This window comes from Xiphophorus hellerii, chromosome 16 (genome assembly GCF_003331165.1).
Source record: "Xiphophorus hellerii strain 12219 chromosome 16, Xiphophorus_hellerii-4.1, whole genome shotgun sequence".
NCBI lineage: Eukaryota > Metazoa > Chordata > Actinopteri > Cyprinodontiformes > Poeciliidae > Xiphophorus > Xiphophorus hellerii.
In genome coordinates this window covers 22,885,166-22,912,179 of record NC_045687.1, presented here as the reverse complement: position 1 = coordinate 22,912,179, position 27,014 = coordinate 22,885,166, and the positions used below count along the sequence as shown (strand labels likewise).

General features: G+C 42.3%; 1 protein-coding gene, 1 long non-coding RNA gene and 1 pseudogene across 2 annotated transcripts; all 3 read left to right on the top strand.

Annotated features, from left to right (window-relative positions):
- The first annotated feature begins 370 nt into the window (after positions 1 to 370).
- On the top strand, positions 371 to 2,360 carry LOC116736082 (uncharacterized). The gene is made up of 3 exons (XR_004342490.1): positions 371 to 1,060; positions 1,720 to 1,813; positions 1,940 to 2,360. It is a non-coding gene; the product is annotated as an uncharacterized LOC116736082 (long non-coding RNA).
- Positions 2,361 to 3,447: 1,087 nt separating this feature from the next.
- LOC116736069 (TLC domain-containing protein 5-like) lies at positions 3,448 to 9,021 on the top strand. The gene is made up of 3 exons (XM_032588296.1): positions 3,448 to 4,893; positions 7,788 to 7,999; positions 8,402 to 9,021. The coding sequence occupies exons 2-3, from the start codon at positions 7,810 to 7,812 to the stop codon at positions 8,938 to 8,940; spliced, it is 729 nt and encodes a 242-aa protein (XP_032444187.1). The 5' UTR covers positions 3,448 to 4,893; positions 7,788 to 7,809; the 3' UTR covers positions 8,941 to 9,021.
- Positions 9,022 to 20,049: 11,028 nt separating this feature from the next.
- On the top strand, positions 20,050 to 21,844 carry LOC116736070 (TLC domain-containing protein 5-like; annotated as a pseudogene).
- The last annotated feature ends 5,170 nt before the right edge of the window (positions 21,845 to 27,014 follow it).

The window sequence follows — 27,014 nt, the reverse complement described above, 5'->3', positions numbered from 1 at the left end:
TTTGAGCTGCTTTCAGTGTGAAGAGTGCTTTATAAATAAAATTGATTGATTGATTGATTGATATCTATTAAATCCTTCTATTGATTTGCCACTTTTGGAGAAAAAAGAAGTTTTTTCTGTACTTGTTTCAGCTCATTTTTTCACTGTGCCACAAACTGTTTTTCCTCGACAACTGAAAGTTGTGACATACCATTCTGGAAACTCACCTCTATTTTTCGGATGAGATATTTTACATTTTTTAATTAAGCCTGCTATTCTGGAGAGCGCACCTCTACTGTTCTGACAAGTAAAACTCTGACCCTCACAAAGGCTACAAGGACACTGAATCCTTCAGCCACCCAAAAAAAAATCAAACGCTGTTGTAGTTTTGTCCCAGGTAAACATTCGGTCTAAATAAAAGCTGTGAAGCCGTGACATACCTCTTTTAATTTCAGATGGAGATGGATTGAGGCAACTTCTGATGTCCTCTTTTGTGCTGCAAATTCTTTCTAACGTTATTTGTGATGGAAAAACAACACCTCACATCAGAAAAGCGTGAAAAGAAATTCTCAAACTCTGTGGTTTGCTCATCCTCACTTCCATCTGGGGTCAGAAGCTGACCCTTAATCATGCTGCTTCATGGCCGACCAGTCGAACGACCACTTATGCATAATGTGATTTATTGTGATGACAGTGGTTTATCTCTCTGAATCGCACTGTTTTGATTGAGGCTCCAGCATTATCGCCTGCAATTAGTCTCTTTTCAATCAGGTCCTATTGAGAATCAGAGGGAACGTTTTTTTTTTGTTGTACGTTGTTTTTGTTTGTTTTACCCGCGGCCTTGCAGAGAAACAGAATGAGACGACGGTGGACTTCCGGAAAACATCCCCCACTTCCCTCCTCTCACCATCGTCAGCAACACTTTCTTACTGCAGAGCCCTTCCAGTTCGTGAAACCCCATCTCTCTTCCATCTCCTACGCCAAACGGACGATCTGCAATTGAGCCGTTAGCTGACCATGGCTAACGACTTGGCAGCAAACATCTTTCCATCCAGACCACAAAGCAATGGCTCTACTACAAGTAGGTAACATCTGAGTTTGTCTCTTATTGCCTGAGTTCATTCACAGTTATGCAAAGAACAAAATTATGTTAGTTTGGGCTGCCAAGAAGATGATCAATTATGGAGAGATTGCTTAATGTAAAGCACACGCAGCAGAAATAAGCTTAGGAGCAGGGTATGCTAATTAGTTAAAGTAGTCCACATGAGGGAGCTTACCACAAGATGGCAGTAAAGTCCTGTAATACGCACCATCGTGGGTGTGTGTGTGTGTGTGTGTAAAAATGATCAACCAGCACTGATGGAACACATACATTATTTATAGCGACATTAAGAACAGAAACAGTTTGAGGCAAATTTGCGACAATAGTCCGCAAGGGGTTTAATGCTCAGATGGTTTTGTACAAACACTTTGGAGATGAAAATAGGATGTTTTCAGATTGTATTTTATTTTTTGATTTTGTAATGATGTTGTAAAATTAAATATAATATGACAAACGACTCATTTCCCTTCAACTTGTGCCCTACTTGGTTTTGGTCCGTCACATAGAATACAAATAAAATACATTAAAATATAACTTTGGAACATAATAAATGTGGGCGAGGGGTTTTAGAAGGTTTTGAAAAGTATGAATTGTTCGCATGCTGCCCATATGTTTTCAAATGCTCTGCCATGTTGTAGATCACACAGCGTAATCCTGGTTTGACAGAAGACACACAACACCTTGCATGGCACTGTGCCACAATGAAATGAGTGCAGAGGCCCAGAACAGGAGGTGACACAGGAAGCCGCCTTTCATCACGATGCCTGCTGCAGATTTAATCGGCTTTTATGTGTTGGAAAGACTCACCTCTGTTTTCTTCTCACTTGACCTCATCCAAGTTTCTCCTTTTCTTTACAGATGTAACTCCAAACAAGTACTGAACCGGGAATCAGCAAAGACATAATATGTTCTACAGTCAAAAATTCTCGACAAAACCCACGGCTCCACAATAAATTGTCAGTATTTATTGATCAGTTTTCAATTGGATAAAATCCTTCAAAATGTAGGAATACGTGTATATTGCTTGTTTTCTACACATTTATTTTTACCTGGGTCTTCTGTTATATCTGAGTCATGACACTAAACTGAGTCCTGATGTTGTCAAAGTCACAGTAAAGTTGCTTTAATTCATATTTTTGGCTTTCGTCACGTAAAATGAGAAATTTAGACATCTACTGTTAAGTGTGCTCAACTAAGTAAAAATCCTAATTTTTTTTTTTTTTTTTACCCCGACGGGTTCTTTTGTGGGCTCTAGTGTCCCTTATATGATAGTAGGCTGACAGGAAACGGGGAAGGAGAGGGGGGAAGACATGTGGCAAATATCGTTGGGTCTGGGAGTCGAACCCGCGACGGCCTCCTAACATGGGTCGCGCTAACCGCTACGCCACCACGGCACGCCCATCCTAATTTTATTTAAACATGTTCTCCGTGGTTGCCACTCCACCTTGTATTAACACGTGCAGCTGCGTATGCACACATTCATGTTGGAGTGTGATGAAGAAGCTGTGATAAAGACAAGAAGAAACAGTTCAAAGACTCTGGAGAAGCTTTTTTTCCCCCCACAATGACTGGTGCCTTACCAAAGAAGGTAAAATCAGAAACACACAAACACACACATTGACTTCCATTCACCCTAACTCTAACTAAAACTCAATTCACACCTTGGTCCTAAACCTTACCCCAAACCCAAAAGCAGCATTTCTTCTTTGGGAGCAGTGAGTCCCCACAATGTAATATGTGCCAGGAAAATAATCCCCACAATGCATCAAATACAGGATACCAGTGACGTGCGGTCAGGGGAGGCAGAGCGCCACCTGTTATGGAAAAATAATATATAATGATAAAATTATCAGTTTAAATGCAGGCAGGTAATGAATATGTGACAGAATGCTAGCTAATGTTAAGACAGCAATATAACGGCAGGTAACCATGGCAACTGGGGACAATTTAAATGTATGCCACAGTGTTAATAAACAAATAATCCTTCTTATTTGAGCACATTCTACTTGGAAAAACAAGGAGATCAGGAAAATGTTCCACAAAAAAAACTCCAACTGTTGGTAAAAATGGTCATAATGGTCCTCTATAGGTCACATTACCAGTTCACTCCCACACACACACACACAAGAACACATCCTGTATGTTTAGTAGTGTGTACTTTTCAGTGATATAGTAATTATTATTGTTATATATGCATGTGTTGTCGTTTGTTCTCTCCTCTATTCTTATCGCTTTTAAATTTAAGCTTTTTCTCACATCTTTTTTCCATCTCAGTGTTCATTAAATTTTAATAAACCCCTATTATATATATATATATATATATATAGGGATGCACCAATTCATTTTTTGACCTTCAGTATAGATATTTGAGGTTTAGTATTGGCCAATACCAATCCAATACAGAAAAATAGCTGAATTGACCTAAAACGTTTCATTTCATAAACACAGACAGAAATGTGCTGAATTTACAAATGTATTTGATAACTTTGCACCAGTACAGCACAAGTAAATACGGCAATAACTTCACAAACTTTTTCAAACATGTAAAAACAACACAACTGCCATTTGTTCAATCTGTGAAATTTTGAGTATAACGGTCAATGTAAGCTAAAAAATAAATAAACTGAAATTGACAAAAACAACAGGATGAACTCTTATCAAACATGTAAAACAAACTGCAACAAACCTTCTTTCGAATAGTTCAAAAATGCAATTAGGGATTCTAAATATAATGTAAAATAAATAATAACAAAAGTGTGACGTCGCTCACGGCACAAAGCATAGAATTAGACTGAATAGATCCCTTATTGATCAGACACATTATCACGGCTACCTGAACCAGAATTTTTTTTTAATTTTAGGATTGATACAGATTTTAATATCAGATCGGTGCGTCTCTAATTTGTACGTATACGTACTAACGATTTACCTATCTCCTGAAAGTTGTCATTTTGAGTGACTCTGCTTTCGCTGTAGATTCTGCCTTCATCCATTAGTCTTGTACACATTTTACTGCAGAGTCACAAAGCCAGGCTTTCAGGCTCCAGGCCAGCTAAACGCTCTGACCGTCGTAAGTTTTGTTACCCAGAAGATCTGGATCTATAACCCATCCGTTAGCTCAGTACCTCAGAGGTCTCCGCTGAAACCCCTCCTCCGGCGCCACATGGTAATGAATGCCGGTTGTAAACCTGACTGGAAGTTTCCCCACATGTTATTATTAGATTCTTCAATCATTTGATGCGGGGCTACTAGCCATGCTGAGGGGGCCTTACCGCCCATCATTAGAAGGCGTGAGACTCTGGAAAGTCTCTGAAAGCCCTTAAAGCATAAATTTGTTCTGTAAAAGTCTCTTGCCTTCATGTGCGAGATTGTCGACTATTTAATGAAACATGTAAATCTGTGTTTACAGTGATGCCAGACTAAAGCGTGCTTTGGTCCTATTGAGATGTGGCTCCGTAAGTGTAGGCTGGATGCCATAAAACGTAACAGGATGTACAGATTATTGGATTTAAATCAGAGGAGGGAGCTGCATGGTGCTCACTCTTGCTGCTATCACGTCTGGGATCCCTTCCGAGACATAAATGCTGTTCGATTATGGGTAATTGCTCCTGTAGCGCTCTTTAAGCAAGACGGAGGCAAAGGCCAAGTAAACAACTAATTACTTGCATTCTTCTTTCCGTCCTCTCAAAGTTTATCCACAAAAACACTTTGAAACTGTTTTTTTCTATGCATTTAGTGCCACGAACGAAAAGGATACCTGGCTAGCAACAAGTAAAGACACACCTCCACAAAATGTGTGGAGTGGATTTAAGGTTAGCCTCCCCAATCAGTACGTTGTAATCATTTTTGTCATTTTGAGGTAATGCCTAGTTCACACAGACTTAAGAAATATTCCTGTCATGTTGTGTTGAACGTGATCTTGTTCGTTCAGAAGGATGTGGAGATTGGTCCGATCTAAAATATTCAATCTGTTTGATTGTCTTGGCCCGATTTCGCATCTTGCGTGGTGTTCCTTGAGGACAAACCAATGTGTTTAGCCAATCAGAAACCGAGGTGAGGGAAACATGGAGGAGAATCCAAAACACACTGAAGATGAAACAGCTGCCACAGTGCACCATAAAGTCCTCTGGAAATGTCTATAAACCATAATCTGGTCTCACGTTTGCTCTCTGAGGTTTTACGAGATTTCCCATCTCAGATCTAAATTTGGTGAGTGAAATCGGATCGTTCGTGGTGTGCTGCTCGACACCACACACCGTATCGTCATCTGTGGCGTCTCTCAAGTTTTGAAAACCGGGCGACAAATTTTAAAATCTTGCTGTGTGAACCAGGCATGGGTGGCTACATCTTTGATGGATGCAGAACACTGACAAGATGACGCAACAGAACATGGAGCACAGGAGTTTGTCAAAAGGTAGCGCAAGAACAGACTCCAGACAAGATGCAAGAAAAAACATAAGAATATGACAGGGAACTATATGGGAACAGATATGAGTATGCACACACACACACACACACACACACACACACACACACACACACACACACACACACACACACACACACAAGGTAATCAAGGCAAGCCTTTCTTATGGTGGGCGCCGTACTTTATGCTTTAATATAAGGTTATGTGAGGTTTTTCCATGAATGTTAGTATCTTTTTGTGAAATATCTGAAGTTTTATATCTTTCTTTAGGATAGAAAGGCACCACAAACCTACGATATAAACAGAAACCTTCCGTAAGTAGGAAAGAAATAAAAACACATTATAATTTGGACTATTTCTGAGTTATTATCGCGGGTAATAAATCACCTGACAGTTTTGATTGTGTCTCTGTTGTGTTCTAGTCTGAATGGTTTAAAGAGCTGCTTTCAGTGCCGCTCCATCTTCGCCTTAACAGACATAAACATGCAGGAAAAAATAAATCGATTTTCAATCAGTGTTTTGCACCAAACAGTTTTTACTATTAACGAGTTTTTATTATTAAAAACACGACAAACTAATGATGGTAAAGGGGTTAACTGGGTTAACTCGGGGAATCTCATCTGTCCGTGTATCAATCAGCTCCAAACCTTTTCTTTGTTCTGTCACAATTATCGATTTATTCCATTTTGATGATCAGGCTCCAAACTTTGCCAGGACTGACCGCCCCGCTCACCGCTTCCTCATACACACACAAAGCCAGTTTCCTTCCCATTCATACCTGGTGACGTCACTCCCACGTCGACACACTAAGTGTCAAAGCCTCCTGCTCCTGTCATATCAATAATTACTTATTTCATTCATATGGCTCCTACAGAGCCTCAGTGAAAACTTGTTTATTATTATTGCATACTGTACTGCATAACATAACAGTACAGTATTGCGAGGGAACGCAAAAGAAAACAAATTCCCCCATGTCCCCTAGGGGGCTCCGTACACTTCAGCCTTCCGCATCAGCTCCGAAACGGCCTTTTTTCTCTCCTCTCCCTCGGGATATTTTTTAGCAAAGACAGAATGTTTGCTCTTGAAATGTCTTTCAACATTTGACTTCTTGTTGTTTGCCAGTCTTTCGCCACATATTAAGCAGCCTGGTGAACCAGTTTCATCAGCGGTGAAAGCAAAATGATCTGTCCACGTAGCATTAAATGTTCTGCCATCTTCAGAATGTTTCCTTTTCTTGGATTTATTCATGATGTATCTTCCAGGCAAGGATCAAAAAGTCTAGTCACTAGACCATCTTAACACATGATTACGCTTTAAAATTTCACTGTAGCTCTGTGTTTTCTTCAGGACTGTCCCATCAACTCTGACCAGCTTCCCTGTTCTTAAAACAGAGCAGCTCCCCTCCTCCCACTCCCACAGCATGATGCTGTCACTGCGTTTCCATAAACATTTGTTTACGCGCATTTTAACGAACCGCATTAGAAATGGTTGATGGAAACAGCAAAATTTGAAATAACTTCCTTAATTTTGCAAAAACGTTTTCCGCTCACCTGAAGTGGCTTTTGGCTTTTCTGAAAAAGAGCTGATGTGGTAAAGAAGAGATGGAAAAACATTTGCTGAAAAAGCTCTGAGGTAACGAACTCTTGGACCCACTAGTGGGTCGGTGCCTTACCAAAGGCACACAATTCCAAATGGGTTCTTATGTACGTGTCTATATTAAAAAAGAAAAAAATGTGGAAATCTGAGTTTGAAAAGTTGAAGATTTGCTAGAAATAATTCAACTTTTGAGAATAATCTCAGAAAAAACACAAACATTTCTGACTCAAAAGTTTTGAACTCTTGGACTTTCAAAAGTTGAAAGTTTTTGACTTTTGAAACTCAGAAATTTGCTTGTTTTTTTTCTATAACATTTCAGAGTTTTGGCAGGAATTTTCTCTGTGGATTTTCTTTCTATCTACAACGACCTTAATACGCCATTGTACATTTGTGTGTGTTAGCGTGGATGAAAACCGTTCCGAAACAGATTCTGTGTGTATTATATTAGCTTTTAAAATGTTTTTTTTTTTTTTATTCAGGTGGGTGTGTACAAGGCCTGAGAATCTGATGAGGTCACAACTGACCAATTAGATTAGAGCATTTTGAAAGCCTAAATATATATTTTAAATTTCCAAATAAAAATAGCTATATTGTAGTCTATATTCTAGATGAAATTGATCATCTTTTCATTAACTATATGACATCAAAACATGCCAACACTATTATATCTTTGTCCATGTCCAGTCTTACGTCCATCTAGACTGCCATGCCTGCATTGGAGGTGATCTGCAGCCTGATTGGCTGGCTGTGCCTCTACCTGTTGTTCTGTTCCACCTTCTCTCACCGAGGGCCCGAGTGGAACTGCCGCTTGGTCACCTTGACCCATGGCGTCATCATAGTGCTGCTGACGGCATACGTTGTGTTTGTTGACGGTCCCTGGCCCTTCACACATGCAGGTCAGCAGCAAAACACAGAAACTGTGATGGGATGGTTCAGTTCGAAGGCAAACATGGCGCATTGTTACTCAGAACAATAAATCCAAAGCCAATTTACGATGGTTCTCTATGTTTAAACCAAATATTAAGTGGTTTTTATTAAGAATGACTGAGATCATTTTGGAAGTCTGATTCCCAGAAGTTCAAAAAAGACCAGAAACCATTCTGCTGCTGTTGAATCTGAAGACATGCTGAGCATGGACACAAAAACAGGTTCGGTGGGTTTAGCTTTGCAAAGAATAAGGGGTTAAAAGTATCACACTAAACCTGTAGATCTCAAAAAATGATTTGAAGATGGATGTTATTGGTCCAATAGTTACATTCTTATAGGATTAAGATTTAATTTTTTTATCTTCTCTGCAGGTACAGAAAACACTGACCTCCAGATATTTGCCCTGGCAGTCTGCCTCGGCTACTTCTTCTTTGACCTGGGTTGGTGCGTGTGCTACCGGAGCGAGGGCCCAGTCATGCTGGCGCATCACGCCGCCAGCATCGTGGGCATCCTCCTGGCGCTGCTGATGGGCGTGTCGGGCTGTGAGACCTGCGGGGTGATCTTCGGCAGCGAGATCACCAACCCGCTGCTGCAGAGCCGCTGGTTCCTCCGCCAGCTGGGACTCTACGACAGCCTGCTGGGCGACGCCGTGGACCTGCTCTTCATCCTGCTGTTCGCCGCGGTGCGCGTCGGCCTGGGGACCGTCATGTTTTATTGCGAGCTCACTTCGCCCAGGACTTTGCTGATAATGAAGCTTGGCGGCGTGGTCATGTATCTGCTGGCCTGGGTGTTCATGGTGGACATCGCCAGGTTCGGCTACAAGAAGACCAGGGCCAAATACAGGAAGTGGATGGTGAACCGCGAGCTCAAAGAGACAAGCGAAGAAAAACCAGTTGGGCACGAAGAGTGATTGAGAAGACTAACTCAACCGCTTTCACATGTTTTTAACAGACGCTCCATGAATTTATTTATTTATTTATTTTATCTGCGGTACAGTGAACTGCAACATTTTTAAAGTCTGTGTAAAAACAATTCTGAAAAACCTTGATAAGTACATTTATTTTGCAAACTAAATAATGATCTGACAGTGAGCAGAGCATGCGCATTAAGAGGTCCGACCTTTAGAGGAACTGCCAGCAGGGGGCGCAACTACATACATACTTTCCGAGGTGTATGCGAACATGTCATCGCCCCCCCTGCTCCCTGACATAAACTTGTATAACTCATTTTTAATTAAAGTATCAATAATAATAAATGTACATATATGTGAATAAATTGTTGCCCTCAGGGCAATTAAAAAAGAATGAAACAAAAAACAGGGCAATATTTCATAATTTAATATATATTTGAGCCAAAGAGCCACTTCTGTTAGCCTGTGTCTAGAACCGCCTGTGAGCTGCAGGTCTGAGGCTTTTTGTTAGCATGTTTTCTATCATTCTTATAGCTTCATAGGAAGCCTGATCCAAACTGGCAACCCACATTAATAAAATGGTGAAATAATATTGACCACAAAACAAGGAGGGTTAGGGTGAGAACTGTCCATATAGTACCGTGGAAGAAATGTTTGAAGGCTTGTGCATGAATCAAGATGTATTTGAATCAGCATATAAACGATTTAGTAGGAATGGTGTTGAAAAGGCAAATTAAAGAAATCTGGATTCATCCATATAGTAGACCGCTGTTAAAAGCTTGGAATGCAAATATTGATATCCAATATTGTGTTGATGCATATGCATGTTGTGTTTATATTGTATCTTACATGTCAAAAATTTAACGTGAAATTGGTTTTCTTCTAGGAAATGGACAGAAAGAGAAGCAGCCAAAGAAGGAAATGTTTGTGCTAAAGAAGCTTTAAAGAGATTTGGTAGAGTCTATTTGCATAACCGTGATGTTTGTGCTCAGGAAGCAGTGTATAGACTCACCAACATGCATTTAAAGGAGTGTTCTCGGAGCGTTATTTTTATTCCAACTGGTGATAATATTGTGAAAATGAGTTTTCCCATTTCTGTTTTGGGACAAAAGCTAGATCACAGGATCTTACCCCAAAAGACATGTGGATGACTGAGATAGTTGACCGCTATAAGAATAGGCCGAATGATAATATGTTTAATAATAGGTGCCTGGTTAAGTTTGCTTCAGATTATAGCGTTTTGACAAAAAATGAGAAATGTAGAAATGCAATGAAGTTGAATAATGACTTTGGGTTTATTGCAAAAAGAATTTGGACAAAACCAGCAGCTGTTCGATATGCGCGTTTCTCTGAAACAAAAGAGCCAGAAAAGTTTTACCAAAGCATAATGCAGTTATTTCTACCTTATCGCTTTGATAGTGAACTTAAGCCTTCAAGTTGTGCAACCTTTGGTGAGTTTTACAGAACTGGTTTGTTTGGATTTGTTGATGGAACAAAACCTTCAGTAAAGTCTGTTGTAGATTTAAGTAGGAGTGAGTTTGAGTTGGAATCTGTGGACAATGTTACTGGTGATGTAATGCTGGAAGACGATGGGCTGAATGGTGTTCTGAGGTTGAACTGGAACGCTTGGAGTGTGTGGTATTACAAGAAGGAAGACAAATAGAAAACAGTGATCAGGAACAAATACCTGATTTAAGTCTGCAGTGTAAAGACGTTTCATTATTTGAGAAAAATAAATTAGAAGAATTGAAAGCCTTGCATTGATTAGATCTTTGAATGAAAGACAGTTCTCTGTTTTTTTTTTTTTTTAAATTAAATCAGGCAGTATTGTCTAGCCAAGCTTAATGGAATAAATCCTTAACAACTGCACATTTTTATTACAGGTGGTGCTGGCACAGGAAAAAATCATTTAATCAGGGCAATTAAATATGAATCAAAACGTTTATTGTCGACTGTGCGTCGATAGTTGCTTATCAGAAGTGTTGTTATTGGGTAAAGGAGCACATGTTGTGTAAAAATGTGATGGCTGATATCTGACATCCGGGAGATGAGTTATTGTCACTTCCTGTTTAGTAGTGAAAGATTAGCAAGAACTTCCTGTAGGGTTTGATAGACCAGATAGTGACTTCCTGTTGGAAGTGGGAGGGGCGCAGGTTATGTCATCAGGTAACCACGTAAATGTGATGAGGGCTGGTCTATAATGACACATAGAAAGTCTGATGCAGCTCTGACTTTGTATGTGGAAGTTATTGCACCTTGATGTTTCATGGCAAATAGTCAGACTTTGACACTAAGCCACGCCCACATGAAAAATCCTGTGATAACTGTTTGACCTTCAGTGCCTCAAAGTTATGCTGAGTGATTCTGAAGTCCGTATCTCAAAAGCTGATAACGAGTTCGATCAGATGCGACGTCTATAAAAAAAGAGGAAATGGCGGCGTTGATCCAAAATGGCCGTCTTCCTGTTGAGTTTGGACCATGGCGACTTTTTTTGTAGGTCCTGACCAGATACACATGTGTACCAAGTTTCATGAGTCTGGGTTGAAGCATGACTTGGGGCTGATTTTTTAAAAACTTCTAGGGGGCGCTGTAGATAAATTAGGCCACGCCCACCAAGGATTCTTATGGATTCCTGTCTGGGGCTGGATAAGGATCCATCCCAGTAAGTTTGGTACAACTCAGCTCAAAACTGTGGAATTTAGAGCCAAACATATGGCAGCGGCGTGACCTGTCACTTCGCTGCGTCGCCATGGCCACGCCCTCCATTGAAAACTCTTAGCACTTTAAAGCAAGTGAGCCCAATTGTTATCTGTCATCCAACACAAAATCATCTTGATTAGGTCAAGAGAGCCAGAGATAGCGCTTTCCAAGAAAAAAAAGGCACTTCCTGTTCTGATGGGGCGGGGCTTAGACGTCAGACTATGACGATATAGGATCATCAGGCATCCAATCAGGATCACTCTTGCCAAGTTTGGTGCAGCTCAGTCGAAACATGTGGAATCTAGAGCCAAACATATGGCAATGGCGTTACAGGTCACTTCGCCACGCCGCCGCGCTCCATCGAAACCAGTCAGGGTTGGAATACACAACCACTCATACCACAGCAGGTACGGAAAACCACAAACGCAAAAATTCAATCATGTAGAAATCTACTGTTAATGTCTTCATGTTAAATAAAAAATATTACTTAATATTTAAGTATTTAGTCATTATTTCAGCTTGACTCATTCAGAACTGTTCTGATCGTTTCCATGGCAACGATCAGAAGCAAGACCTTGCCCCAGAAGTCCAGTGAGCTCACTGATGAGGTCATAGATGACATCATGTACATCACAATAGATCAAAGAAGTTCTAAAGATTTAATGTGTTGCGCTCCAACATTGAGCCCAAACAGTTTTCAGAGACCAGAAGCCAAAATGAAGATCAGTGATCGGTTCAGAGCTTTTGTGGATAATTTCCATTTTCATCATGGAGCGAATGAGGAGAGCGAGGACGGATTAAACCCCATTAAGATGACCCACAACATGAGACGCTTTGAAAAAGACATGAGACCTGTGGAACACTTTTTTAGAAACCTGTCTGCTTTGTCCAGCTGGCACTCTGTGCACATGACTGCCTGTTTTTTCTTCATCTACATGTGCACAGTGTGGCTTGGCTGGACCGTTTCCTTCGTCGTGCTCTTCATGATTCTCCAGCTTTCTGTAAATTATCTAATTTCCAAAGGCTGGAGAATCGAGTGGAGCATCATACCCGACATGGGTGAGCCAGTGGAACATCTACAAGAGAACCTAAATATGGTTCAGATGTTCCACTGGATTGCCAAAACTGCTCAGAAAACCCAGAAGCTTTTTGGAAACATGGCTGACATGCTTGAGAAGATAAAAAACCTCTGCATGTGGGCCCGGCCAGAGCTCACTGTTAGGTTCTACGTGGGACTTTGGCTGGTGTTTATCTTCTCATGCATGTTTCCATTCCGGCTGCTGGGTTTTGTCATAGGTGTTTCTGTAGGGATCAAGATTTTTATCATCAACTTGATCTTTGAAAGGTTCCCAAAGCTGCGGCAGCAGTTTGACGTCCCCTACAACTTCTGGGCTAATTTACCCACTGACCTGCAGCTGAGGGACCCCAGAAACACCTTGCTGAGCAGATGGAAGGCCAAAGCAAAGGCCCGATGGAGCACGGCCCGAAGGAGCATTTATAATGCTCTTCTCGGTGCCAGAAGGAGGCGCCTTTTCCCTCCACGCTCCCGCTTCATCGGGACCTTTCATGCATGGCGGCGTCGGGTATGGCGACGATAGCGGACAAAAGTGTGTCCCAGGTCTCGCAGGATGATGGGAGCAACTGCTTTTGGAAAAGCGTTTCATGTTCAAGGAACAACCAACGGATGTCTGTGGGAAAAGGTAAGAAATGAAGTCACACCTGACGTTACGGTTTCTCCAGCCCCTCCTCTTGATCAAGGAACTTTTGGAGAGGAGCTAAAACTAACAAATTCGGAAGATCAAAGAATCCCAGAACAAATCCTTATTGACCATTTCGAGGCTGGAGAAATCTGACTGGGACTGAACATGTGTCCTGATGTGTTCAGTTAAATCAAATTATGGGATTTAAAGGTAAAAAGATTTGACAGGTTTCCTGTTTGCAGGTTTCTCTCCGGGTGCTCCGGCTTCCTGCCACAGTCTGAAATTAAGACTGTTTAGTTAATTGGCCTCTAAATTGTGCTCAGGTGTGATTAAAACATTTCTTTTCTTTTCCTTGACTAAACCGTTTGCCTGGGTCTGAATTCCTGCCTGGGTTCTTCTGTCTTCATGGGGTTTGCAGTTTCTCCGGTTCTCTCCGGCTTCCTCCCAGAGTCCAAAAAAATGATTGCTGATTTATTTGGCTTGTCTAGATGACCTTTGCCCCATGTCTTCTTCCCTCTCTTTTGCTCTTTTAGCAAAAATCAAAAAGTAGTTTCCTGTTTGCAGGTTTCTCTCCGGGTACTCCGGCTTCCTGCCACAGTCTAAAATCACGACTGTTTAGTTCATTGGTCTCTGAATTCTGCTAAGGTGTGATTGAAACATTTCTTTTATTTTCTGAAATGTTTGCCTGGGTCATCTTGCTGTGGATTGCCACATGACTGCCCCTTGCTGTGGCAATCCATCTGCTCAGGAAGGTGTTTGTGGTTCAGCTGCAGGTCGGTGGGTAAATTAGCCCAGAAGGTGTAGGGGGCGTCAAACCGCTGCCACAGCTTCAGGAACCCAGCCTGGGCTCTTCTGTCTTCATGGGGATTGAATGTTCTCCAAGTGGGGCCAAAACTATCCATCCATCCACTAAGGGGGCAACTTCGTTGGCGCAGGAGCCGAATCCCTGGAGATCCCTGGATCCGGCGAACAATGTCGGCACAGGGGCCAGACCACCTGGAGGCGACGAGGGAGCCCTGGGACCACCTGGAGGCGTCGAGGGAGCCCTGGGACCACCTGGAGGCGACGAGGGAGCCCTGGGACCACCTGGAGGCGACGAGGGAGCCCTGGGACCACCTGGAGGCGTCGAGGGAGCCCTGGGACCACCTGGAGGCGACGAGGGAGCCCTGGGACCACCTGGAGGCGACGAGGGAGCCCTGGGACCACCTGGAGGCGTCGAGGGAGCCCTGGGACCACCTGGAGGCGACGAGGGAGCCCTGGGACCACCTGGAGGCGACGAGGGAGCCCTGGGACCACCTGGAGGCGACGAGGGAGCCCTGGGACCACCTGGAGGCGACGAGGGAGCTCTGGGACCACCTGGAGGCGACGAGGGAGCTCTGGGACCACCTGGAGGCGACGAGGGAGCCCTGGGACCACCTGGAGGCGACGAGGGAGCCCTGGGACCACCTGGAGGCGACGAGGGAGCTCTGGGACCACCTGGAGGCGACGAGGGAGCTCTGGGACTGTGGCTGGCCTTTATCTTCTCATGCGTATTTATGGAAATAAATATGTGCCATCAGAATTTGAATAAAAAATGCCTCTGAAATTTGAATGTTGTATATTAGTGCTTACTAGAGGAACTAAAATGACACAATGTTCAGAGTAGGTATTTCATTTCTCTGAGTCTGTACTGTTTATACAGGCAGTTTTAAATATGAAACTGAAATTGTTTTTTATGCAAAATTGTATTGAATGTACTTAGATGAGTTCATATATGCTTGAAGTATTAGAAAATAAATGACATAAGACAAACAAAACTTTTTTCTGATTCTTATAATGCAAGAAATGTAAAGTCCTAGAACAATGTACAAATGTACCTACTAGGTTCCTTTTGAGTAAAGAAAAAACAATCAAATTACAAATTTAGAACATTTTAGTTCTTAAACATGTCTACCATAAAGACACTAAAATTCACCTTTGTGGTAACATGATCAGCATTTTGCTTTACATTTCATAAATGGTGAATTTTGAAACTGGTACGGAAGCTTATTGCTATTTAATCCAGGGGGAAAAAATCGAGCGCTATCACGTTATAACGTCATACGTATCTTATTAAAACGTGATAGTTATCTTGTTAAAACATGATACGCATCTTGTATAAACATGATAATTTTATGTCCAGGAAGTGGCGATATTATGCCAGGCTAGTACAGTGGCTAACAGGACTTGGTCGAGTTTCCCTTCATGTTTAGTCTAAAACACGGAGATACGGATGCTGCTTTGCACTGTGGTTGAAACCAATAATAGCAGGCACACTCTGAGCAGGATCCTAAACAGAACCGGACTGCACAGAAGGAAACGTCAGTCCGATCCTCTAGCTGTGGCGGCGATCCTAACTGATTCTGGATCGAAGCTGAAGTTGGCTTTCGATTGTAGCTCCTCAGTCCTCTGGCTTGCAGAAGGGCCTTTACCATTCGGTACCCAGAGTGAGGCTGCCTGGATTTAATGTCTCTCTCACACATTGGTCTAAGTCAGGGGTTGGCAACCTTTTCTATTCAAAGAGCCATTTGGGACAGCCTCCCAATAAAAAGAAAGCACTTGGAGCCACAACCCATTTTGACGTCATATATATAAAACCTATATGCTATGTACAAAAATCGATACTATGTTGCGTTTATGAAATCAACGAACTGCTGCAGAGAACACAAAATTTTATTTCTGCATGTAACAAAACGCATTTTACACTTTGTTGATGCTCAATTTCAAACAAAACACCCTCTGTCTATTTGGGTCTTTGTATTTAAGAAATAAAAATCGAAACTTTCCCAACCCGCACTGAAGGAGAAATAGAAACAGAATGTCCTCCTCTTATTCAGGAGATAAAAATCAAAACTTATCCAAATATTATCCACCGGCACTGAACGAACCAAGCAAACCAAAAAATGCGCAGCCTGCTTCTGTGTCCCATCGCGTGTGTGCGGTCACCTGTCCTCCTGAATTAAAAAAAAAAGACTATTTCACTTAACAATATATAGTTATGTATTTATATTTGTAGATAATCTCCATCTGTAAATGGCTTACCATGCTTGATTATTTCCTGAGTAGCCACGAAACTGGCACATGTAGTGAAATTTGCGTCTTAATCCACTTCTTGAAGTGACTCCTGCTCGCTTCTACGGATCCCTCTAGGGGACATGGCGAATTGTTTTCTTTTGCGTTCCCTCGCAATACTGTACTGGTCAGTTATGCAGCATAATTGAATCCTGCAAGCCTTTCTTACGGTGGGCGCCATACTCAGAGGTGTGACCAAGTCACTGTGTTGCAAGTCTCAAGTAAGTCTCAAGTCTTTGTCCTCAAGTCCGAGTCAAGTCTCAAGTAAAGACAGGCAAAAGTCGAGTCAAGTCTCAAGTCAGGAACCTTTAATTTCAAGTCATTTCGAGTCGTTTTTATTTTATTTTTTTTTTAATAATTTGCAATTATACATAAAATTCAAATAACAGACCATTTGTTCGTTTTAAAATATGTATTTATCTCAAATGATAGAACATGTGTAGCTGAACACAAAGTATAAAAAACATTTTTAAATTGGACCACTTTATTGCCCAGTTCTGTTAAACTTGATATTCAATAAAAAAAAAGACGAAAATGCTGACATTTCCACAGCACAATGCAAAGAACCATAACAGCAGTTTTTTCCTCTTTTCTCTGACCTGTCAAAACAATATATTGTCAATATAATTTCCCAACGTAGATGTCTTCAAATACACCAACCATCCTTAGATGATACTAGACCCGGCTCATCATCATGATGGGACAGAGAGACTCTGTTCCCTGTGTTCAGGTCCAGAATCTGCTTTCTGTTCCGGAGCCCCGCTCACTATCCACCGGCTTCCTGAGCTAACACGGTGCACATTATTTGTGGAGGCATTTGAAGGACCGGATTTATGGTAAATCATCACCAATTTAACCCGGAGTACACATGCTAACACGAAGTTAGCTAAAGTCAACTATCTTACAGCAAAAGAAAAGTGCCACCTACCGATCTTTGTGAAGCTTCAAATGCCGGACAAAGTTGGACGTCGTGGCATCTCCATCCGATATTCTCTTCTTGCATGTTTTACAAGTTGCAGTTCGTTTTTTAGTCGAAAGTTCATAACCTACGTAGCCAAAAGAAATTACTCGCGGAAGCATATTCGAGCGGTTATTTCGTATTTCGTTCCCTGAGGTCTGTAGCTTTGCCGCGTTTTTTTAAACGTCCAAATCCTGTTAATTTGATTGGTTGTGCTGCAGCTACGTACACATACATACATAAGGAGAGAGGAAAACCATAGTGACGGTCTGCGCATATTGATACGGAATGAGTGAAATTAATTAATGACGCCACTTTATAAATAATGTGTTTTAAATTTTAAGACTTTGAGTAAAAAATATCAAGTCTTTTCAAGTAAACAGCTTCAAGTCGAGTCAAGTCCCAAGTCAATGGCATGAAAGTCAAAGTCAAGTCCGAGTCTTTGAGCATTTTTTCAAGTAAAGTCTCAAGTCGTGATTTTAACGACTCGAGTCTGACTCGAGTCCAAGTCATGTGACTCGAGTCCCCACCTCTGGCCATACTTTCTGCTTTAATATAAGGTTATGTGAGGTTTTTCCATGAATGTTAGAATCTTTTTGTGAAATATCTGAAGTTTTATATCTTTCTTTAGGATAGAAAGGCACCACAAACCTACGATATAAACAGAAACCTTCCGTAAGTAGGAAAGAAATAAAAACACATTATAATTTGGACTATTTCTGAGTTATTATCGCGGGTAATAAATCACCTGACAGTTTTGATTGTGTCTCTGTTGTGTTCTAGTCTGAATGGTTTAAAGAGCTGCTTTCAGTGCCGCTCCATCTTAGCCTTAACAGACATAAACATGCAATAAAAAATAAATCGATTTTCAATCAATGTTTTGCACCAAACAGTTTTTACTATTAACAAGTTTTTATTATTAAAAACACGACAAACTAATGATGGTAAAGGGGTTAACTGGGTTAACTCGGGGAATCTCATCTGTCCGTGTATCAATCAGCTCCAAACGTTTTCTTTGTTCTGTCACAATTATCGATTTATTCCATTTTGATGATCAGGCTCCAAACTTTGCCAGGACTGACCGCCCCGCTCACCGCTTCCTAATACACACAAAGCCAGTTTCCTTCCCATTCATACCTGGTGACGTCACTCCCACGTCGACACACTAAGTGTCAAAGCCTCCTGCTCCTGTCATATAAATAATTACTTATTTCATTCATATGGCTCCTACAGAGCCTCAGTGAAAACTTGTTTATTATTATTGCATACTGTACTGCATAACATAACAGTACAGTATTGCGAGGGAACGCAAAAGAAAACAAATTCCCCCATGTCCCCTAGGGGGCTCCGTACACTTCAGCCTTTCGCATCAGCTCCGAAACGGCCTTTTTTCTCTCCTCTCCCTCGGGATATTTTTTAGCAAAGACAGAATGTTTGCTCTTGAAATGTCTTTCAACATTTGACTTCTTGTTGTTTGCCAGTCTTTCGCCACATATTAAGCAGCCTGGTGAACCAGTTTCATCAGCGGTGAAAGCAAAATGATCTGTCCACGTAGCATTAAATGTTCTGCCATCTTCAGAATGTTTCCTTTTCTTGGATTTATTCATGATGTATCTTCCAGGCAAGGATCAAAAAGTCTAGTCACTAGACCATCTTAACACATGATTACGCTTTAAAATTTCACTGTAGCTCTGTGTTTTCTTCAGGACTGTCCCATCAACTCTGACCAGCTTCCCTGTTCTTAAAACAGAGCAGCTCCCCTCCTCCCACTCCCACAGCATGATGCTGTCACTGCGTTTCCATAAACATTTGTTTACGCGCATTTTAACGAACCGCATTAGAAATGGTTGATGGAAACAGCAAAATTTGAAATAACTTCCTTAATTTTGCAAAAACGTTTTCCGCTCACCTGAAGTGGCTTTTGGCTTTTCTGAAAAAGAGCTGATGTGGTAAAGAAGAGATGGAAAAACATTTGCTGAAAAAGCTCTGAGGTAACGAACTCTTGGACCCACTAGTGGGTCGGTGCCTTACCAAAGGCACACAATTCCAAATGGGTTCTTATGTACGTGTCTATATTAAAAAAGAAAAAAATGTGGAAATCTGAGTTTGAAAAGTTGAAGATTTGCTAGAAATAATTCAACTTTTGAGAATAATCTCAGAAAAAACACAAACATTTCTGACTCAAAAGTTTTGAACTCTTGGACTTTCAAAAGTTGAAAGTTTTTGACTTTTGAAACTCAGAAATTTGCTTGTTTTTTTTCTATAACATTTCAGAGTTTTGGCAGGAATTTTCTCTGTGGATTTTCTTTCTATCTACAACGACCTTAATACGCCATTGTACATTTGTGTGTGTTAGCGTGGATGAAAACCGTTCCGAAACAGATTCTGTGTGTATTATATTAGCTTTTAAAATGTTTTTTTTTTTTTTATTCAGGTGGGTGTGTACAAGGCCTGAGAATCTGATGAGGTCACAACTGACCAATTAGATTAGAGCATTTTGAAAGCCTAAATATATATTTTAAATTTCCAAATAAAAATAGCTATATTGTAGTCTATATTCTAGATGAAATTGATCATCTTTTCATTAACTATATGACATCAAAACATGCCAACACTATTATATCTTTGTCCATGTCCAGTCTTACGTCCATCTAGACTGCCATGCCTGCATTGGAGGTGATCTGCAGCCTGATTGGCTGGCTGTGCCTCTACCTGTTGTTCTACCTTCTCTCACCGAGGGCCCGAGTGGAACTGCCGCTTGGTCACCTTGACCCATGGCGTCATCATAGTGCTGCTGACGGCATACGTTGTGTTTGTTGACGGTCCCTGGCCCTTCACACATGCAGGTCAGCAGCAAAACACAGAAACTGTGATGCGATGGTTCAGTTCGAAGGCAAACATGGCGCATTGTTACTCAGAACAATAAATCCAAAGCCAATTTACGATGGTTCTCTATGTTTAAACCAAATATTAAGTGGTTTTTATTAAGAATGACTGAGATCATTTTGGAAGTCTGATTCCCAGAAGTTGAAAAAAGACCAGAAACCATTCTGCTGCTGTTGAGTCTGAAGACATGCTGAGCATGGACACAAAAACAGGTTCGGTGGGTTTAGCTTTGCAAAGAATAAGGGGTTAAAAGTATCACACTAAACCTGTAGATCTCAAAAAATGATTTGAAGACGGCTGTTATTGGTCCAATAGTTACATTCTTATAGGATTAAGATTTAATTTTTTTATCTTCTCTGCAGGTACAGAAAACACTGACCTCCAGATATTTGCCCTGGCAGTCTGCCTCGGCTACTTCTTCTTTGACCTGGGTTGGTGCGTGTGCTACCGGAGCGAGGGCCCAGTCATGCTGGCGCATCACGCCGCCAGCATCGTGGGCATCCTCCTGGCGCTGCTGATGGGCGTGTCGGGCTGTGAGACCTGCGGGGTGATCTTCGGCAGCGAGATCACCAACCCGCTGCTGCAGAGCCGCTGGTTCCTCCGCCAGCTGGGACTCTACGACAGCCTGCTGGGCGACGCCGTGGACCTGCTCTTCATCCTGCTGTTCGCCGCGGTGCGCGTCGGCCTGGGGACCGTCATGTTTTATTGCGAGCTCACTTCGCCCGGGGACTTTGCTGATAATGACACTTGGCGGCGTGGTCATGTATCTGCTGGCCTGGGTGTTCATGGTGGACATCGCCAGGTTCGGCTACAAGAAGACCAGGGCCAAATACAGGAAGTGGATGGTGAACCGCGAGCTCAAAGAGACAAGCGAAGAAAAACCAGTTGGGCACGAAGAGTGATTGAGAAGACTAACTCAACCGCTTTCACATGTTTTTAACAGACGCTCCATGAATTTATTTATTTATTTATTTTATCTGCGGTACAGTGGACTGCAACATTTTTAAAGTCTGTGTAAAAACAATTCTGAAAAACCTTGATAAGTACATTTATTTTGCAAACTAAATAATGATCTGACAGTGAGCAGAGCATGCGCATTAAGAGGTCCGACCTTTAGAGGAACTGCCAGCAGGGGGCGCAACTACATACATACTTTCCGAGGTGTATGCGAACATGTCATCGCCCCCCCTGCTCCCTGACATAAACTTGTATAACTCATTTTTAATTAAAGTATCAATAATAATAAATGTACATATATGTGAATAAATTGTTGCCCTCAGGGCAATTAAAAAAGAATGAAACAAAAAACAGGGCAATATTTCATAATTTAATATATATTTGAGCCAAAGAGCCACTTCTGTTAGCCTGTGTCTAGAACCGCCTGTGAGCTGCAGGTCTGAGGCTTTTTGTTAGCATGTTTTCTATCATTCTTATAGCTTCATAGGAAGCCTGATCCAAACTGGCAACCCACATTAATAAAATGGTGAAATAATATTGACCACAAAACAAGGAGGGTTAGGGTGAGAACTGTCCATATAGTACCGTGGAAGAAATGTTTGAAGGCTTGTGCATGAATCAACATGTATTTGAATCAGCTTATAAACGATTTAGTAGGAATGGTGTTGAAAAGGCAAATTAAAGAAATCTGGATTCATCCATATAGTAGACCGCTGTTAAAAGCTTGGAATGCAAATATTGATATCCAATATTGTGTTGATGCATATGCATGTTGTGTTTATATTGTATCTTACATGTCAAAGATTTAACGTGAAATTGGTTTTCTTCTAGGAAATGGACAGAAAGAGAAGCAGCCAAAGAAGGAAATGTTTGTGCTAAAGAAGCTTTAAAGAGATTTGGTAGAGTCTATTTGCATAACCGTGATGTTTGTGCTCAGGAAGCAGTGTATAGACTCACCAACATGCATTTAAAGGAGTGTTCTCGGAGCGTTATTTTTATTCCAACTGGTGATAATATTGTGAAAATGAGTTTTCCCATTTCTGTTTTGGGACAAAAGCTAGATCACAGGATCTTACCCCAAAAGACATGTGGATGACTGAGATAGTTGACCACTATAAGAATAGGCTGAATGATAATATGTTTAATAATAGGTGCCTGGTTAAGTTTGCTTCAGATTGTAGCGTTTGGACAAAAAATGAGAAATGTAGAAATGCAATGAAGTTGAATAATGACTTTGGGTTTATTGCAAAAAGAATTTGGACAAAACCAGCAGCTGTTCGATATGCGCGTTTCTCTGAAACAAAAGAGCCAGAAAAGTTTTACCAAAGCATAATGCAGTTATTTCTACCTTATCGCTTTGATAGTGAACTTAAGCCTTCAAGTTGTGCAACCTTTGGTGAGTTTTACAGAACTGGTTTGTTTGGTTTTGTTGATGGAACAAAACCTTCAGTAAAGTCTGTCGTAGATTTAAGTAGGAGTGAGTTTGAGTTGGAATCTGTGGACAATGTTACTGGTGATGTAATGCTGGAAGACGATGGGCTGAATGGTGTTCTGAGGTTGAACTGGAACGCTTGGAGTGTGTGGTATTACAAGAAGGAAGACAAATAGAAAACAGTGATCAGGAACAAATACCTGATTTAAGTCTGCAGTGTAAAGACGTTTCATTATTTGAGAAAAATAAATTAGAAGAATTGAAAGCCTTGCATTGATTAGATCTTTGAATGAAAAACAGTTCTCTGTTTTTGTTTTTAATTAAATCAGGCAGTATTGTCTAGCCAAGCTTAATGGAATAAATCCTTAACAACTGCACATTTTTATTACAGGTGGTGCTGGCACAGGAAAAAATCATTTAATCAGGGCAATTGAATATGAATCAAAACGTTTATTGTCGACTGTGCGTCGATAGTTGCTTATCAGAAGTGTTGTTATTGGGTAAAGGAGCACATGTTGCGTAAAAATGTGATGGCTGATATCTGACATCCGGGAGATGAGTTATTGTCACTTCCTGTTTAGTAGTGAAAGATTAGCAAGAACTTCCTGTAGGGTTTGATAGACCAGATAGTGACTTCCTGTTGGAAGTGGGAGGGGCTTAGGTTATGTCATCAGGTAACCATGTGAATGTGATGAGGGCTGGTCTATAATGAGACATAGAAAATCTGATGCAGCTCTGACTTTGTATGTGGAAGTTATTGCACCTTGATGTTTCATGGCAAATTGTCAGACTTTGACACTAAGCCACGCCCACATGAAAAATCCTGTGATAACTGTTTGACCTTCAGTGCCTCAAGGTTATGCTGAGTGATTCTGAAGTCCGTATCTCAAAAGCTGATAACGAGTTCGATCAGATGCGACGTCTATAAAAAAAGAGGAAATGGCGGCTTTGATCCAAAATGGCCGTCTTCCTGTTGAGTTTGGACCATGGCGACTTTTTTTGTAGGTCCTGACCAGATACACATGTGTACCAAGTTTCATGAGTCTGGGTTGAAGCATGACTTGGGGCTGATTTTTTAAAAACTTCTAGGGGGCGCTGTAGATAAATTAGGCCACGCCCACCAAGGATTCTTATGGATTCCTGTCTGGGGCTGGATAAGGATCCATCCCAGTAAGTTTGGTGCAACTCAGCTTGAAACTGTGGAATTTAGAGCCAAACATATGGCAGCGGCGTGACCTGTCACTTCGCTGCGTCGCCATGGCCACGCCCTCCATTGAAAACTCTTAGCACTTTAAAGCAAGTGAGCCCAATTGTTATCTGTCATCCAACACAAAATCATCTTGATTAGGTCAAGAGAGCCAGAGATAATGCTTTCCAAGAAAGAAAAGGCACTTCCTGTTCTGATGGGGCGGGGCTTAGACGTCAGACTATGACGATATAGGATCACCAGGCATCCAATCAGGATCACTCTTGCCAAGTTTGGTGCAGCTCAGTCAAAACATGTGGAATCTAGAGCCAAACATATGGCAGTGGCGTTACAGGTCACTTCGCCACGCCGCCGCGCTCCATCGAAACCAGTCAGGGTTGGAATACACAACCACTCATACCACAGCAGGTACGGAAAACCACAAACGCAAAAATTCAATCATGTAGAAATCTACTGTTAATGTCTTCATGTTAAATAAAAAATATTACTTAATATTTAAGTGTTTAGTCATTATTTCAGCTTGACTCATTCAGAACTGTTCTGATCGTTTCCATAGCAACGATCAGAAGCAAGACCTTGCCCCAGAAGTCCAGTGAGCTCACTGATGAGGTCATAGATGACATCATGTACATCACAATAGATCAAAGAAGTTCTAAAGACTTAATGTGTTGCGCTCCAACATTGAGCCCAAACAGTTTTCAGAGACCAGAAGCCAAAATGAAGATCAGTGATCGTTTCAGAGCTTTTGTGGATAATTTCCATTTTCATCATGGAGCGAATGAGGAGAGCGAGGACGGATTAAACCCCATTAAGATGACCCACAACATGAGACGCTTTGAAAAAGACATGAGACCTGTGGAACACTTTTTTAGAAACCTGTCTGCTTTGTCCAGCTGGCACTCTGTGCACATGACTGCCTGTTTTTTCTTCATCTACATGTGCACAGTGTGGCTTGGCTGGACCGTTTCCTTCGTCGTGCTCTTCATGATTCTCCAGCTTTCTGTAAATTATCTAATTTCCAAAGGCTGGAGGATCGAGTGGAGCATCATACCCGACATGGGTGAGCCAGTGGAACATCTACAAGAGAACCTAAATATGGTTCAGATGTTCCACTGGATTGTCAAAACTGCTCAGAAAACCCAGAAGCTTTTTGGAAACATGGCTGACATGCTTGAGAAGATAAAAAACCTCTGCATGTGGGCCCGGCCAGAGCTCACTGTTAGGTTCTACGTGGGACTTTGGCTGGTGTTTATCTTCTCATGCATGTTTCCATTCCGGCTGCTGGGTTTTGTCATAGGTGTTTCTGTAGGGATCAAGATTTTTATCATCGACTTGATCTTTAAAAGGTTCCCAAAGCTGCGGCAGCAGTTTGACGTCCCCTACAACTTCTGGGCTAATTTACCCACTGACCTGCAGCTGAGGGACCCCAGAAACACCTTGCTGAGCAGGTGGAAGGCCAAAGCAAAGGCCCGATGGAGCACGGCCCGAAGGAGCATTTCTGATGCTCTTCTCGGTGCCAGAAGGAGGCGCCTTTTCCCTCCACGCTCCCGCTTCATCGGGACCTTTCATGCATGGCGGCGTCGGGTATGGCGACGATAGCGGACAAAAGTGTGTCCCAGGTCTCGCAGGATGATGGGAGCAACTGCTTTTGGAAAAGCGTTTCATGTTCAAGGAACAACCAACGGATGTCTGTGGGAAAAGGTAAGAAATGAAGTCACACCTGACGTTACGGTTTCTCCAGCCCCTCCTCTTGATCAAGGAACTTTTGGAGAGGAGCTAAAACTAACAAATTCGGAAGATCAAAGAATCCCAGAACAAATCCTTATTGACCATTTCGAGGCTGGAGAAATCTGACTGGGACTGAACATGTGTCCTGATGTGTTCAGTTAAATCAAATTATGGGATTTAAAGGTAAAAAGATTTGACAGGTTTCCTGTTTGCAGGTTTCTCTCCGGGTGCTCCGGCTTCCTGCCACAGTCTGAAATTAAGACTGTTTAGTTAATTGGCCTCTAAATTGTGCTCAGGTGTGATTAAAACATTTCTTTTCTTTTCCTTGACTAAACCGTTTGCCTGGGTCTGAATTCCTGCCTGGGTTCTTCTGTCTTCATGGGGTTTGCAGTTTCTCCGGTTCTCTCCGGCTTCCTCCCAGAGTCCAAAAAAATGATTGCTGATTTATTTGGCTTGTCTAGATGACCTTTGCCCCATGTCTTCTTCCCTCTCTTTTGCTCTTTTAGCAAAAATCAAAAAGTAGTTTCCTGTTTGCAGGTTTCTCTCCGGGTACTCCGGCTTCCTGCCACAGTCTAAAATCACGACTGTTTAGTTCATTGGTCTCTGAATTCTGCTAAGGTGTGATTGAAACATTTCTTTTATTTTCTGAAATGTTTGCCTGGGTCATCTTGCTGTGGATTGCCACATGACTGCCCCTTGCTGTGGCAATCCATCTGCTCAGGAAGGTGTTTGTGGTTCAGCTGCAGGTCGGTGGGTAAATTAGCCCAGAAGGTGTAGGGGGCGTCAAACCGCTGCCACAGCTTCAGGAACCCAGCCTGGGCTCTTCTGTCTTCATGGGGATTGAATGTTCTCCAAGTGGGGCCAAAACTATCCATCCATCCACTAAGGGGGCAACTTCGTTGGCGCAGGAGCCGAATCCCTGGAGATCCCTGGATCCGGCGGACAATGTCGGCACAGGGGCCAGACCACCTGGAGGCGACGAGGGAGCCCTGGGACCACCTGGAGGCGTCGAGGGAGCCCTGGGACCACCTGGAGGCGACGAGGGAGCCCTGGGACCACCTGGAGGCGACGAGGGAGCCCTGGGACCACCTGGAGGCGTCGAGGGAGCCCTGGGACCACCTGGAGGCGACGAGGGAGCCCTGGGACCACCTGGAGGCGACGAGGGAGCCCTGGGACCACCTGGAGGCGACGAGGGAGCCCTGGGACCACCTGGAGGCGTCGAGGGAGCTCTGGGACCACCTGGAGGCGACGAGGGAGCCCTGGGACCACCTGGAGGCGTCGAGGGAGCCCTGGGACCACCTGGAGGCGACGAGGGAGCCCTGGGACCACCTGGAGGCGTCGAGGGAGCTCTGGGACCACCTGGAGGCGACGAGGGAGCTCTGGGACCACCTGGAGGCGACGAGGGAGCCCTGGGAC

Coding starts and splice junctions, on each gene's coding strand:
- LOC116736069 (XM_032588296.1), top strand. CDS start 7,810: ATGCCTGCATTGGAGGTGATCTGCAGCCTGATTGGCTGGCTGTGCCTC. Junction 8,000..8,401: donor CTGGCCCTTCACACATGCAG/GTCAGCAGCAAA, acceptor TCTTCTCTGCAG/GTACAGAAAACACTGACCTC.